This window comes from Crocodylus siamensis, chromosome 5 (genome assembly GCF_052110815.1).
Source record: "Crocodylus siamensis isolate JL-2025a chromosome 5, ASM5211081v1, whole genome shotgun sequence".
Classification (NCBI taxonomy): domain Eukaryota; kingdom Metazoa; phylum Chordata; order Crocodylia; family Crocodylidae; genus Crocodylus; species Crocodylus siamensis.
In genome coordinates this window covers 154,260,514-154,276,576 of record NC_143399.1, presented here as the reverse complement: position 1 = coordinate 154,276,576, position 16,063 = coordinate 154,260,514, and the positions used below count along the sequence as shown (strand labels likewise).

General features: G+C 43.1%; 1 protein-coding gene across 1 annotated transcript in view; it reads right to left on the bottom strand.

Annotated features, from left to right (window-relative positions):
• Positions 1-16,063, bottom strand: part of RAPGEF5 (Rap guanine nucleotide exchange factor 5) — a 262,022-nt gene that overhangs the window by 182,543 nt on the left and 63,416 nt on the right. The window contains exons 4-6 of the mRNA XM_090046785.1: positions 15,058-15,179; positions 11,777-11,945; positions 2,601-2,667 (exon numbers count right to left, since the gene is read on the bottom strand). Of these exons, the coding sequence (XP_089902911.1) occupies positions 2,601-2,667; positions 11,777-11,945; positions 15,058-15,179 (358 nt within the window). The remainder of the gene's footprint in view (positions 1-2,600; positions 2,668-11,776; positions 11,946-15,057; positions 15,180-16,063) is intronic.

Sequence of the window (16,063 nt, the reverse complement as noted above, 5' to 3'; positions counted from 1 at the left end):
TGAAGACAGACAACTGTATCCATAAGTAATACATATTCGAGAAATTATTTATTCCATCTTAAATATATTACAAAGTTCTCTAGAAGGCAAAGGAAAATGTTGTCAGAGAAATAAATGAAAATTACTGTGCAACAGAACAGGCCAGAATGTTTTGTAATTACAGTAAAAACTTTTCTTAGACTGAATGAATCTAATCTGCAGGCATTGAACTAACATTGGAAGGACTGGGACTGGGACTAGGATTTTCTTTGTCCTGTTAGGCTAAAAACGTTTTATAAAAGGACAAGCCTATTTCTCTGTGACAGCAGAGGCAAGCTATTATTTACAAAGTAATAAACTCCTTAGCGCAAGAAACAGAGAGCATTCTTTCAGAACCCCTGAAGGTACCACAAATTAATTGTTCCTTATTTGGTTACAACCATGAAAAAACGGTCTTTTATTTCCCCCTCTCTATCACAAATTATTGATTCTGTAATTTATGGGCTAACCTGCAAGAAATGGAAAAAACTGAAGTCAGTGGAACTACTATTCATGCAGTTAGGACAGAAAAATTGCATGCACAAATATAGAAATAATTGGCCAGGCTTCACTACTGCAGAGAAAGGCATATAGTGGACCTAAGGGTTATAGCAGACCATGAGTAGAACATGTGCCAACAGATGCTATTGCAGCAAAATAGCCAACAACCTTCTGGGTTGCATTAATAGGAGTCTCACTTGCAAATAAAAGGGAACAATTCTACTTCTGTTCTGCACTGGTAAGGCCTCACCTGGATTAATGTGTTCAGACTGCAAGAAAGATGTGCACAGATCAGAAAGGGTGCAGTAGAAGGGTGTAGCAACAAAAATTATTAGAGGTCTGGGAAACGCAACTTGTGAGTAGGAGTATATCCAATTTGAGGCGGCAGCTGACCAATTTTGTAGACAGATCCCACAGCCAGCTGCCGTTTTTGAGGTCTTGTCGTGGCCCAGGCCTCCCAACACCTATTGGCTAAGGGCTGCTGGTATCCCCACTCCCTTCCACTGGGCTTCCTGCTGACTCCTACTAAAAATTTTATTTTTAATAAGGTTTTTTCCCCTGCGGATTTCATGGAGATCGCCTGATTTTGTGATATCTGCGCTACTGCAATTTAGGTAGGTCCCTACTTATGAAGAAAGGCTGAAAAGGAAGTCATTTAGTCTGAAAAAGAGAAAAAAACCTCAGAGGAGATCTGATAACCTTCAAATACCTGAAGGGCATAAAAAGAATGAAAACAAACTATTCTCTTTGGTCATGCTATAATATTAGAAGCAATGGCCTCAAACTTCAGAAGAGGAAGTTTACGCTGGAGATTAGGAGGAACTCTGACTGAGGGTGGTCAAGTATTGGAACAGGCTGCTTAGGAAACTTGGAATCTCCATCCCTGGGTATTTTCAAGGCAGTTGATTGGGATGGTTTAGTTAGGGATGATCCTGCCTTGAGTAGGGGGCTGGACTAGATAACCTCATGGAGGCTCCTTCCAGCCTATTTATTTCCCTATGATTCTACTCACATGCTTAGAGGCAAGTACATGGGTAGTACTTTGTTTAGCAGACTCCAGCACATTAAGGGTTCAGTTCTTAAAATCAAAGTATTAATTTCTCTTTAGTTGAATGGCCATGTTCAAGCTTGTGATGTTTTAATTCATGAAATAACTATGTGTTGGTTATATTCTTGACCCGAGGAACAGCAAAACCAGCCATACTGAGGGTAAAGGCAGTAAAGCTGTTTGAATATTTGCAGACATCACTGTCTACATCTGTGGTGCTATTAGGCCACAGTAAACTAATTAACTCCACCACAGGATAGTACTGCCTGACACGCATACTATTCTGCGGCAGAGTTTAGGGTATTGCAATGCACATGTAGACTGTGACTGGGGCTGGCTAGGACACAAGGGTGCTACAGTGTGGGGCTGCCTACCAGCTAGCCCCACACAATAGCACCCTCATGCTCCAGCCAGCCCCTCTGCAGCATGCTGAGCCTGGGCACAGCAACTCTGGCCTGGCAGACAGACCCCCTGGACCTCTTGCCAGCCATGACTCTGCCACTCCAGCTCAAGAAGCCTGTGTAAACACTGGGCCTGAGAGCAATAAACTCTGGTGCAAACTGTGCAAGAGTTTATTCAAAAGCATTAATATTACATGTAGATGCACTCACTAGGATTTAGAGGTGTGATGTCAAATCAAGGTCACTTCAGCTCAATCTAACCAACATCTTCTAAGCTCCTGCTTACCTCAGAAGAGATGTATGATTTTACAAAAGGAGCATACAGAATCCAAGCACAAATGGGGTAAGCTGTCATTTGTCTTTGATGCAGCTTATTGGAGGTGAATAAAGCTATCCAATATCCCAGTAAAATAAACAGTAGGCTAATTATTTACTTTTATTTATCCTTAGTGTAACTGTTCTCAGGTGTAAAGCTACACCACTAATACCTCTCCCCTCCTATCCATGACTCCTTCCAGAGCCAGAACCATGGTTTCACTCCAGTTACTATTCTCACTAGGACTTGGGTCCTTCTCCACAACATAAATCATTTTTCAATAGAATCAGTACAAGGTTTGATGTGATGACCTTACCGCAGACGTGAGGCGAGCAAGGATTTCAGCTTCCGTTTCTGCAGCATCTTCTATTTTTTGATCAGGCCTTAAAAATAAAAATTATACTTATTTTATAGTTTTGTTTGATGCGTTTTGGAAAGCAAAAAGGCAAATGGTTACAGACACCAAGATAAAAGGGGCTTTTGAGTTTCCGTATCAAAAGGAAGATCATAACTTACAAAACTGACAATAATTAAGTAGGTCAGCATCATCAGACTATACCCTTTATCCCCACTGTCAAATTCTCTCTTTTTTTTTTTTTTAAATGAAATCACAAAAAACACATACCAAGCAGCATTCTTCAATTAATTAAAATGTGAAAAAACAACAGCTTTATGCTAACCCTAAAAAGTACAAGATTTTAAAGTCAAAACTGCATAATAAAATGTATATTTTTGATCTGTTAAAAAATGTACTCTTAATGTCAGCATCCATGGGGTAGTCCATCTGACAAACAATATGCTTTGTGCACCTCTATAAAAGACAACTTCTCATTTTTACTATTCTCAGACATAAAAAAGAAGATTCCAGAAACCATTAAGACACATACAATCATGTCACATACAAGCATAAAAGTCAAGCCAGTGAACAAAATTTCTTATCACTAGCACTTGGGTTGCAGCAATTTCATAGTCGGTAGGGTCAGAAGGGACCTGAGCAGATCATCAAGTCCGACCTCCTGACATGGCAGGAAAAAAGTAGTGGGGTCAAACGACCCTGGCGAGGCATTCGTCTAGCCTCCTCTTAAAGACCCCCAGGGTAGGAGCCAGCACCACTTCGCCTGGAAGTTGGTTCCAGATCCTAGCCGTCCTGACAGTGAAGTAGCACCTCCTGATCTAAATGCTTAGAAATAGCTACATGTAGTAACATGAATGCTAACAAAAAGCTGGACAGTGCTAGGCTCTCTGAAGCAATACAAAAGCTGAAGAAGGTACAAAGAACCTTCCCTGAGGACAGTCACAGTCCAGAGTCCTGAGATGAAAGATTAGAAAGGACAGTCTCATGACTCGGGGACAGCAGTTAAAAACAGGGGGTGATGTGGATATCACAATTTTGCATATCAGGATTTCATTCCTCACATTTCTGAAAGCAAACCCAATAATGTTTGAGTCAAACTTTTGAATCTGTGACAGTTAAACAGTTCGTATTTAGACAAAAATGTTTGTTCACCCATAGCCAATCTATTCTTGTTATCACACCATTTACACTACTGTACTCTTGAACAGCTTCTGGTGTATGATAGAACACAATTGCTAGGTCACGTTTCTGAGAACAAAAAACCCAAGTTGCAGTCACTTTACTTAAAAACAGAAAAGCTGCTAAACAAAAAATAAGATTTGACCAGTACATACAAAAAAGTAGCTATGCCACAGAACAATTATTTTCACTAAATTGCATTTTCTTTTAGGCAGAAGGGCAACCGTATGCCAGCTAAGGGGCTACATAAAATCAGACTGTTCTTTTAGACTACATAAGATTTCTAAATGAAATACTTATTGAGCCTCCTGGAACCCTTATTGCTCATTTAAAAGCGAGAGATCACGCTGATAGTTTTATTCACACAGGGAAAAAACCCTTAACATATTTATTTTCCGTTCTTTAAAAGAAATGCGGTGTGCCAGTGGACTGAGCAGTTATATACAACTGCAGCTGTTGCAATAATCATAGATCACAGGTAAAATAGAAGCTTCTGGCTTACGGTAAATTATTTAATTGCTCTTACACTTTGGTGTGTTGAAAGAAGCAACAGACAGCCTGTCTGGTATATGCAGCTGCTATATGGTGCCTGATGTATGCAGTCAGAATATTTTTTTTTCCATATTTAAAAAGTGAAGGTAATTCTATGCTTTTTTACAAATGCATTGATTTTAAAAGCAGGCATATTCAAACTAAAACGTTAATCTGCATTGTGTATCAATTTTGAAAAGTAGCCACTCACAGCTGCCACTCCTAGTCCACCAAAAATTCTGTTTAACATTTGCTGCAAGTGTTACAGACAGCCAAAAATGAATGAACAAATTGCAAATGAGGCATACATTAAATGTGATATTTTAAAATATAACTCTGAATCAGAATAAAACACTCGGCACTTGTGGTCCCTTAAATATTTGATATGAAGTATTTATCCAGGAGATCCTCCTAGAAATGATGCGGCAGTCTCAACCAGTGGATATGACCACAGTTTGTAATTTACAGAACTGAACATGAATGAGTTCCAGATATTTCCACTTTTAGTCCATCTTCTATTTAAAGCAATATCCTCCATGTATGCTCTGTTACATATGTTCTTCAAACATCTGTGAAATTATTAATACTAACAGCTAAATTCAGTAAAAGCTTTTCTGAGAATCCATATTGGAAAAGACTGAATTGGGCTAACAGAACAACCAACCTGGAAAAAAGATTACTCCAAATATTGTTTACTACAAACAGGCATTATTTCCCATCAGCTGACAAAATGTAACTTGTCCTGAGTAGAACACAGCAGGTGTTAGAGAGAGTATAACACTTTGGTGAAAGGGATAACAAGAAAATGTGATTGGAAGGAAAGACTAGCGTAACCAGATTAAGAGTTGCTAGAAGATTTTTCTTCTTTATCAGTAAATGAATTAAAATAATCTAAGGCTCTCAATGCATTCTTCAAACCTCCATTAATTTGGTCTTCCAAAGGCACTATGATTTGGTAAATCTTGTTATTCCAAATTTACAGTGAAGGAAGTAGAAGCACAGACAGTAAAAGGATTGGAGACAATGGTTGTTACACTCACTGGAAAGGGACCCCAATAGGTAGGGTGGCCATATGAGACCACTGGAAATCTGAGATACTGCTCCCTTTCTCCCCTGCCCTCTCCCAAGTAAGTGGCACTGCTGCAGTCAAAGGCAGAGTGGCATGGTGCACCAGGCAGGCAAGCAGCAGCAGTGTCTGCCCACCCACCTGCCTGGAACACCACGTCCCTCTGCCTCCTGCCAGGCTGTGCCCCACCACCCTGAGATTTCCTGACCAGTCCAGTGCATGCATCTTCTCACCTAGCATGGGGCTCTCTGGCACCCACTTGGCTCCTGACAGCAGCACCTAGGAGAGACAGACTGGCAGACAGGGGGTGCTGGGCTCTGCACAGGCCAGGGCACACAGCACCTCCACAGCCAGCAGAGCCAGGGGTACAATTCTGCCTCCCTTCCCTGCACAGGCAGTGAATGCAAGCACCCAGCACCACAGTGGTTGCCGCCAGGCAGCCTCTCTCTGCTACTGCAGGCACCAACTGGCCCAGCTCATCTAGGTTTGAAGTCCCAGGGTAGAGCCTGAAGCCACCCCCTGCAAATATGGGTCCCTGCCAGCAGCCAGGTAGGCAGAAGCAGGGAAAGGACCCCTTCTCCCCTTGGGACAGGGTTCCAAGACACCCTGCTGCACCCCCATCCCTTCCCCGAGATGCCACATACACATGCATACACACGTGAGCAGCCTATACTCACAGTAGCACTCTCGCCCCGCCCTGCCCAATCTGGAAATTTTGCTTCACTTTTAACCAACCAGGATTAACCAACCACTTTTTACCAGGACAGCCAACAAAATCCAAGACTGTGTCAGCCACACTGGAACATATGGTCATCTTACCGATAGCTCTTGGAGTAGAGCCTAAGTGATTGCTCTAAGTCACACAGGAAGCCTATGGCAGAGCTGTGATTGGAACACAAATTCCCAATCTTGTGCCTTAACTGTATCTTTTCTATCCAATTAGAGTTTAGCCAGGATGCTAGTACAGTACTCCAGAGAAAAAGTAACATGGGCAATTTAATGCTTACAAGTGGTCAGCACTACAATTCATTCAAAACACAGAAATTAAAGAAGCCTAGTACCACTGGACCATAAGCTGGCATTTTGTGCAGTACTGACTCAAAGAGACCTTTCAGTCCTATAATGATGCTGTTTTCCTGGGGGCGGGTTTCACCTGCTATTTAGGCCAGATCTTCTGTTGATCAAGAGATGTGTCATATCATATATCAAAAGCAGGCGCTCTCAAGATTGCAGAATGGAGCATCTATGACTTTTCCCCATGCTTCTGGGCTTTGCCAACTGCCACGCAGGGCCAGGAAGGATTTTTTTTTCCCCCTCCAGTTGCTACAGGACTCTGGATTATTTTTTTCCTCACTTGCCTCAGAGCACAGTGTTGGCTGCAGCCAACACTAGGGATTGACTAGGATGTGCCAGTGCTCCTGCAGGGACTTGAACTTTGAAGGTTTTGGTTTGATGGTGGTGCCTCACTACTCAAGGTCAGTCCAACGGCTCCATTTGGTATTAGAAATAAATGTTATCCCTTGATCAAACTGGTACAGACTGTAGGGGGCTCTGCCTTCCTCTGTAGCAGGGAGCAGGGCCCTCCTCCTTGGATCTCTCAAGTGCAGTGGGACAGCAACAATCCACATGCCCTTGCTCTACCTGTGGCATGTTAGGGTGTTTTGGTGTCTTAGGGAAATATGCCTTGTATTTGTGCAGCAGGGTAGACTGTGTAGTTATGGGAATAAGTTAGACAAGGACTTGTACAGGGATGATCCTGCTTTGAGCAAAGCATTAGACTAAATCAGTGGAGGCGGCAAACCTTTATGGCAGGAATGCCACTAATTAGTTTTACACTCTCCCCAGGTGTCACTCTAATCCTTTCCCCTGCCCTGTCTGCTACTTTGCTTTCTGCTTCCTGCCATACCTGCTGCTGTGCTGCTTGATCTACTGTGTGCAGAACACAAAGGCTGTCCTTGCTACTTGTGGCACCAATGCCATAGGTTGGTCACCCCAAGACTAGATAACCTTGACAGTTCCTATGCCACCCTACTTTTCTGTGATTTTATACCTCCAGGAATAAAACATCTTTGGACTAATAATCCATTTTTACTATAACTCAGTGACACTTCAAATTAATCCTAAATTTAATCTTTCCTATTAAATATACAGAGTGTAAAAATGTTAAAGCAAATCAATGAAGACTGCTACCAGACATTATGGGCACTGACAGACATAGGAAAAAAACAAAAACAAAACACGCTTTACTGGAAGAAGCAATGTGTTACTATGACCCGGCTCTGCAGCATACATATCGATCAGGCATTTCAGCAGGGCTTTTTGGCACTTTATCTAATAGCTAGTCAGCAAAAAAGACATTGGGAAAGCTGGGTGCTACTAATGCAATGGCTCTTCTGGGCACACGACTGGCCTGGCATGGTAGCACACTGAATTTAAAGTACAGCATCATTTCTTTTCTTTTTTTTCCACGTCTGCAAGCAGCCTATGTGAAATGTCCTGTTTCTGCAAAGATTTAAGCACATGAATATCTCTGATTGTATTATAGAAGGGAGGAGTTATCCTATTACATAATGGTAATTGAAATTACATGATTACATGTTTTTTCCCCCCCAATTACTACAATCATAGCACAAAGAGAAAAGTGAAAAGTTCAAGTGTAACTTTAAGGTCAGCCTCTCCTAACTGCTAAATACTTGCCCATGCAACCCTAGTGTTGGACTGTGGAATTGCTGTGAGCATTTACTAATGATGGATCACCAGCACTAACTGGTCACAACTGTAGGCAGGAGTAGTTTCAATGTGTATTTTTCCTCCCTAGAAAAGACACATAGGTTAAATCTATGGGCACTCTTGCACATGCTCCAGTTGGGGGGGGGGGGGGAAATGGAGGGAGGTGCTTTAATTAGAGTGGCTTCAAGAGAAATTCTGACAATCACTGAGATGGGGACAATCACTCAGATGTTTGTAAGCATTTGTCTATAGACTCTATATGCTTGGAGCTGCTCTAATTAAACCGCTGCTGAATCTTATGTATCAGCATCCCCGCACTTAAAAATGGTAGCAGGGGTGCTTGAACTAAAACAGGGCTAAAAACAAGGTTTAGCTCAAGTGCCCATGCAGCCATTTTTAAGCATGGGGACACTGATACATGAGATGCAGGAGGCTGCTGGAGCACGGTTTTGCCATGCTCCAGCAGACTTGATTAACTGAGTCTGCTCCAACGCACTGGAATTCCAGCACATCAGAGCAGCCTCTGCACTTGTGTATAGGCTTCCTATGTGAATGAAGAAAATCACGGCATCCTAAGTTTAATGGGACAAATCATCCCTGGTATAAGTTTATCAAAGCAAAACCAATACAGCAGATATCAATCTGTAACTGTAGTCTTACTCAGTTTCTGGAACAGTATGTGTGTAGACTCTCAGTTAGTATGAGCAAAGAAAAAGAGGAGTTGGAGAAAGAAAACACTGGTTCATTTATGCTTCACCGTCTGTCTTCATCCATCTATCAGCTCTTCCCTGCTCCTACTCCTACCTTTTTCCTCTAATGAGCTCAAAGTATTCAGTCATCCTTTTGACAAATGCAGAAGCATTAAAAAAAAAAAATAGTGCATGTATATAGACAAATGCTTACAAAAAATCTCAGGCCAAGTGATTTTCAGAATTGCTTTTTGCCTTGAAGTAAAACTTGGCATTTTAAATTTAGAGTGAACAGTTAACTTTGGTAAACTTGGCATAGTAACTTTGGCATAGTATCCATTATTTCTTTAAGGATTTGTATTTTAGCAGGTTATTATTCACATCAAGCAGTGAGAATTTTGAAATTGGAAAAACCTACCTTCTATTTAATATCATCCTCCCCTGACGCTGATATCATTATTCAAAACTCTCTTCCTTCAATATTTATTGAAAAAAGAAACCCTGACAATGTGACAGGGAAAGCCTTCCGAAAAGAAGTCTTCGGTGACAGCACTCCCCAAAGAAAACCAACTTCAACTACAATTTGAATAAAGTGAGCAGGAATAAGCCAGAGATGTACATTAATGAATAACCAAATAGAACATAAGACAAGTAACAACTTGCATTAGAAATGACAGTTAATACTGGAACAGTAGGACTATAAAATCTTCCAGTCCATCTTCCTTCCCAGCACCCTTTACACAGAGTACACACCAGAACTTTCTGGCGTATCCATTTGATTCAAAACCTTCAAGAGAATAGGCATGAACCAATGGCCTGAATTTCAGAGATAATAAAAAGCACAACTCTTAGTAAAAGTCAAAAGGAAAATCTTACTGCACATCAGTGAGAGCTGCCCACCCCTGAGCCTGCCTAAAAACCAAACATTTTATTTTGTGAAAATGCTGCCCCCTTGGCATACAGATCTGGGATGTAAATGACCAAAGTTCAGGTCCCTGCTCTACCCGTGTGCACATGGTACTGTTACCACTAAGGTATAGTCAGTGTGTCCCAGGATTAACTATAAAAAAAACCAGACTATTTGAATGGAGAGATCAAGAGAAACCCTGACAGAACTCTGGAGTATCCTGGTAGGCAAAAGACTTAACTGCAAAAAAGTACAAGCCTGTGCTGAAGTCCCTGCTCTGAGCACTTTGTTGGAAAAATTCAGGTCTGTTTTCCTCAGTACCTCTACAAAGCAGGCTAATCGTTAATCTAGCCAAATTTAGAGATCCAAGTTTGAAAGTTGGGGTCCAAAGAAACAGGGCCATTCTGCTCATTTATAGTTTCATAGTTTCATAGTAGCTAGAGTCGGAAGGGACCTAGGTAGATCATCTAGTCCGACCCCCTGCCTTGGCAGGAAAGAGCACCGGGGTCAGATGACCCCGGCAAGGTGCTCATCTAACTTCCTTTTAAAAATCCCCAGGCTAGGAGCCTGCACCACTTCCCCTGGAAGCTGGTTCCAGGCCCTAGCCGCCCTGACCGTGAAGTAGCGCTTCCTAATATCTAATCTAAACTTACCCTCCGCCAGCTTGTGACCATTATTCCTGGTCACTCCTGGCAGCGCATGGGGGAACAGGGACTCCCCCAATACCTGCTGATCCCCCCTGACCAGTTTGTAGCAGGCCACAAGGTCCCCCCTTAACCTTCTCTTGTGGAGGCTAAACAGGTTCAGGTCCCGTAGCCTCTCCTCATAAGGCCTGCCCTGCTGACCCCTGACCATACGAGTGGCCCTCCTCTGAACTCTTTCCATATCATCCACGTCCCTCTTGAAGTGTGGCGCCCAGAACTGGACGCAGTACTCCAGCTGCGGCCTGACCAGTGCCGTATAGAGGGGGAGGATCACCTCCTTGGACCTGCTTGAGATGCATCTATGGATGCATGACAGGGTACGGTTGGCCTTCTTGACTGCCTCCCCACACTGCCGGCCCATGTTCATCGTGGAGTCAATGATGACTCCAAGATCCTTTTCCGTCTCCGTGCTGGCAAGAAGGGAGTTCCCCAACCTGTAAGTGTGGTGCCGGTTCTTCCTCCCCATGTGCAACACCTTGCACTTATCAGTGTTAAACCCCATCCTATTCTCATCCGCCCACCGTTGCAACCTGTCAAGGTCAGCTTGTAGCCTATTGCACCCTTCTAGTGCACCCACATCCCCCCACATCTTAGTGTCATCAGCAAACTTGAACAGGGTGCTTTCTACCCCCTCATCCAAGTCACTGATGAAGATGTTGAACAGTGCGGGCCCGAGGACCGAGCCCTGCGGAACCCCACTGCCCACGTCCTTTCAGGTCGAGAAGAACCCATCCACTACCACCCTCTGGGTGCGGCCCTCCAACCAGTTGGCGACCCATTTGACCGTGTGGGCATCGACACCACAGTCTCCCAGCTTTCTGATGAGGACAGGAAATGTTGCTATTAGAAATTTGCTGTATTAAAGATCCTCTTAAAAGTCATGAAGTAGGAAAAGAAATTATAGAGAAAAAGTATCTCTACCAGCAAAGTAATAATATTAATTATTTGAAATAAAATATCAAGACTGACACCTCATTATGATGGGAGCTTTACAGAAACACAATCCCAACTTCATAAATCTTTTGCTCTAAATAAGCAAGGCAGACAAAGAATGAGAAGCAATTAAGAAGCACAAAAAAAAAAAAAAAAAAAAAAAGAGTAGAATAACTTTCCTAAAGTCACATGGCAAGGTAATGTAAGAGCTGGGTGCCCTCTGCATTTGACTGCACTGTTTTTCTACTCATGATGCTAAGTATCATGAAACCTATCTATGCTAGAAGGCACCCTAAAATGGGAGTTATTACTACTGTACACAGTTCTGTGCAAAGTCTTTCATTTTAACCCAGTCATTTACAGAGCATTCCATAAAGTTCAAAAAAGGATATGCTTACAGGTTGCATGCAGTAATCCTGGGTGGAGTAAGGGGCACTAGTTGCAACAAGAGTTTTACACCATTTTGCCATCCTTCATCTCTTTCGAATTCACAGAAAAGGTAGGTACATTCATCAGCTGAGAACTGGTAGAAAGCATATGTGTCTTGAAAACAGAGCTCTCTGTCCACTGTTTGGAAAAAAATGAAATACCTTTTAAACTTTCCTCACAGCCATGCGTATGTGTAGATGAGTAGCTTAATGCTTAGTTTGACGACCAAAGACAAAAAAACATAAGATTGAAATCTGAAGCAATTACACATTCTCTCTCGCATCAAATATAAAATAAAATGCATCAGTTGAACACAATGTTTTCTTGATATATTTATAATTTTAAAACAACCAGTGCCTCAATCACTATAATAAAATAAATCCTAAATACCTATACATATTGGTATTTGATTTGGGGGTTTTAATCATGGAAAATTAGATCTCCCCCTACCCCATTCATTCACCAGGACAAGTCCAGGCCCATAACTCCCAAGCCACAGCCCCCCCAGCCCTGCTGGTGCCCCTTACTCCCCACCCACAACCCCCTGACTCTGCCAGTGTTCCCCACTCACCCCCACAGCCCCCACCCCCAGCCCTCTTGGTGCTCCTCACACCCCACCACAGCCCCCTGCCTACCCCCCAGCCCTGCTGGAAGGGGCCCCTGGATGGACTCAGGTACTTCGCATTCTGTCCAGCCCAGGGGATGGACCAAGGTGGTCAAGGGCCCCAAGGCATGCCACAACAAGGCCCCTGCCCCGCTGGAGCTTTGCAACAGGTATGAACCTCTTGCAGCCCCAGCAGAGCCTGTTCAGTTGCCAGAACCTCAGGCAACACGGACTCTACTGTAGCTACTGCCCCAGCACTCCAAGACAAAACGCAAACTGTTTGTCATGGAAGACTCCATCCTGACGGGGACTGAGGGGGTAATCTGCCGCCCCAACCCCTTAGCCCAGGAAGTTTGCTGCTTCCTGGGAGCCCATATCCAGGACATTGCAGAGAAGATCCCTAAACTCCTCCAGCCCACAGACCACTATCCCATGGCTGTGATGGAACTCCAGCTAGCTACAAACATCAAGGAAAATAAAAAGTTCTTTTTTAGATATGCGGGGAGCCGGAGGAAAAGCAAGGGCAACATTGGACCCCTGCTAAACCAGATGGGGCAACTGACAACTGACACCTAGGAAAAAGCCAACTTGCTAAATGGGTACTTTGCATCAGTTTTTCACCAGTCCCATGAGACAGTCCTGCCCACTATGGGTCAGCAAGGCCCAGGTGAGGGAGATTCCTTGCCCTCCATCAAAGCTGACCTCATGAAGGAACACCTTGACAGGCTGGATACCTTCAAGTCAGCCGGCCCTGATGGGTTACACCCAAGGGTACTCAGGGAGCTGGCAAGCATCATAGCTCAGCCCCTGGCACGGATCTTTGAGAGCTCTTGGTGCTCTGGTGAAGTGCCCAATGATTGGAAGAAGGCCAATGTGGTGCCTATCTTCAAGGAAGGGAGGAAAGTGCATCCGGCAAACTACAGGCCCATCAGCCTGACCTCTATCCTGGGGAAGGTCTTAGAAAAGATTATCAAAGAGGCCATCCTTAACAGACTAGCTGAAGGCAATATCCTGAGGGATACCTAGCATGGGTTTGTTGCACGTAGGTCTTGCTTGACCACTGTCATTTCCTTTTATGACCAGGTGACTTATCACCTGGACAAGGGGGAAGAGATCGACGTATATCTTGACTTAAAAAAAGCCTTCGATCTGGTATCCCACAATCACCTCTTGGCTAAACTGGCTAACTTGACGTCATCATGATCCGCTGGCTAGGGAATTGGCTCCGTGGTAGGACCCAGAGGGTGGCGGTCGACGGGAGCCAATCGTCTTGATGCGCTGTGACCACTGAGGTCCCTCAAGGCTCTGTCCTAGGGCCTATACTATTTAACATCATCAATGATGTGGACATTGGTGTCAGAAGTGGACTGGCCAAGTTTGCCGATGACACCAAACTCTGGGGTAAAGCATCCACACCTGAGGATAGGAGGGTGATCCAGGCGGATCTGGACAGACTCATGAAATGGGCAGGTGAGAACCTGATAGTGTTTAACACTGAAAAACGCAAGGTTCTCTACCTTGGGAGGAAAAACCCGCAGCATCCTTATAGGCTCAGCAGCGCTACGCCGGTTAGCACTACAGATGAAAGGGACTTGGGGGTCATGATTGACCAGAAGATGAACATGAGCCTTCAACGTGATGCTGCAGCTAGTAAAGCAAGCAAAATGCTGGCTTGCATCCATAGATGCTTCTCAAGCAGATCCCGGGACGTCATTCTCCTGTTGTACTCAGCCTTGGTGAGGCCTGAGCTGGAGTACTGTTTCCAGTTTTCGGCTCCCCAATTCAAGAAAGATGTGGAGAAGCTTGAGAGACTGCAGAGGAGAGCCATGTGCATGATCAGAGGTCAGGAAAGCAGACTTTGTGACGAGACACTGAGAGCCATGGGACTTTTCAGTCTGGAAAAGAACAGGCTCAGGGTGAACTGGTGCTCACCTGTAAGTTTATTAGGGGTGTTCACCAGGATCTGGGGGAACATCTGTTCACCAGAGCACCCTAAGGGATGACAAGATCGAATGGTCAATCTCCTCTGCGACCGTTTCAGGCTAGACATGAGGAAAAACTTCTTTACAATCCGAGCCCCCAAGGTTTGGAATAAACTGAACACCCTCTTCCCACTCCCTTGCAGGCTGGAACTCTTTGCAAAACTGCAAAATCTGAAGGATTCTCCATTAAGATGAGAAACCTGCGTTTTCCTTGGGTAAAGGGTGAAATCTTTTTTGAACTGATTCCAAGCCTTTGGATTAGATTCGGACCTTTTAATGGGTCTCCCGATTCAATTTGGATTCAAAGATTCGGTTGCCGAAATGGGCTGAATCAAATTGACGACCAAAGCTTTGCGCAGCCATAATGCCCACTGTCTGCAAAGAGGCAAATACAAAATTTCATTCAAAAAGTAGAAGAGAAAAAAACTGTCAGAAAATGTGACATCTCGTGCATTTATGAAATGAAAGTTCGTATAGATAAGTCTATACCACATTAGTATTAATTAGTATTAGAAGTCACCATTTAATTAAACCAATCAACCTGCATTTTTCTCTTTTCATTCTTTTTCTGCTCTTCCAGAAACTGATATAAACCTTGTGGTAACTAGAGGAAGCTGACTACCTAACTGACACCATCAGCAGTACTTGTTTCTGTAACACTGACCTGATAACACAATTCCCATGTCCAATAGAAGCTGCCATACACCAACTGCTGTAGATCTGTACTTCACAAAAGGACAGTGCTGCAAGAGCCAGTCTACCAGTTGTGATCCAACACAGCTTCTCCTAAAACAAGCAAAAACATGTATTTTGAATATCTGTATTTTATACTTTTAAAGATGGTTAATAATAATCCTGCAACGACCTCCTCTGTTTCCTAGAGAAAACCCTACATACTACAGCAATTTTTTGGTTTATTCCGGTCACGTGTAAGAGGAAAGCCATTGCTGGAAGTCTTATTTGGAATGACTCGGGCATTACAAGCAGAAATCCCTGGACATTAGATGTTCATCATCCCCCAAGATAAGTGAATTAATTCACATACCTTGTTAATACTTCCTGCATAACACTGCAATACATTTTACTATATTCATTTTTTTTGTATATATAAATTGAGATTAGAAGTAAGAACAGCCGGTAGGAATGTTAAGAGCTGAAGTCAATCTGAATCCTACAGCCTCATGATTAAAATTCTAAGTACAGACTTAAACAGTACAGCTGTGCATTATATAAGCACAATGAAGACCTGGGCAGTTTGAGTCCTTTACTAATAATGCAGTGACGCAATGCACATTCTAGTATAATTAATCTCTCATTACAAGTCAACCAAAGTAGAACTTGCACACTGTTTTTAAAACACAGTTACACATATGAATGAATAAATGGTATTAAAATAAATCTGCCATTATTGAATTACTCAAAACAGAAAGAAACATGCATGTTAGCAGGATGCGAATGGATAACTTTAGTTTCACTGTAGAGACAGTCTGCAAATAACAGATAGAATCATTGTCTAAATAAAAACAGGGCCAATTATCCTCCCATACAAGTACAACGTCTTTATTGGTGTTTTAAACACAATTGTCAATTAAAAAAACCTCATCCTACACTGCCTCTCTCAGACAAATGAGAGAATAATACAAGATGAGTATACTCAGGTGTCTGAGCTG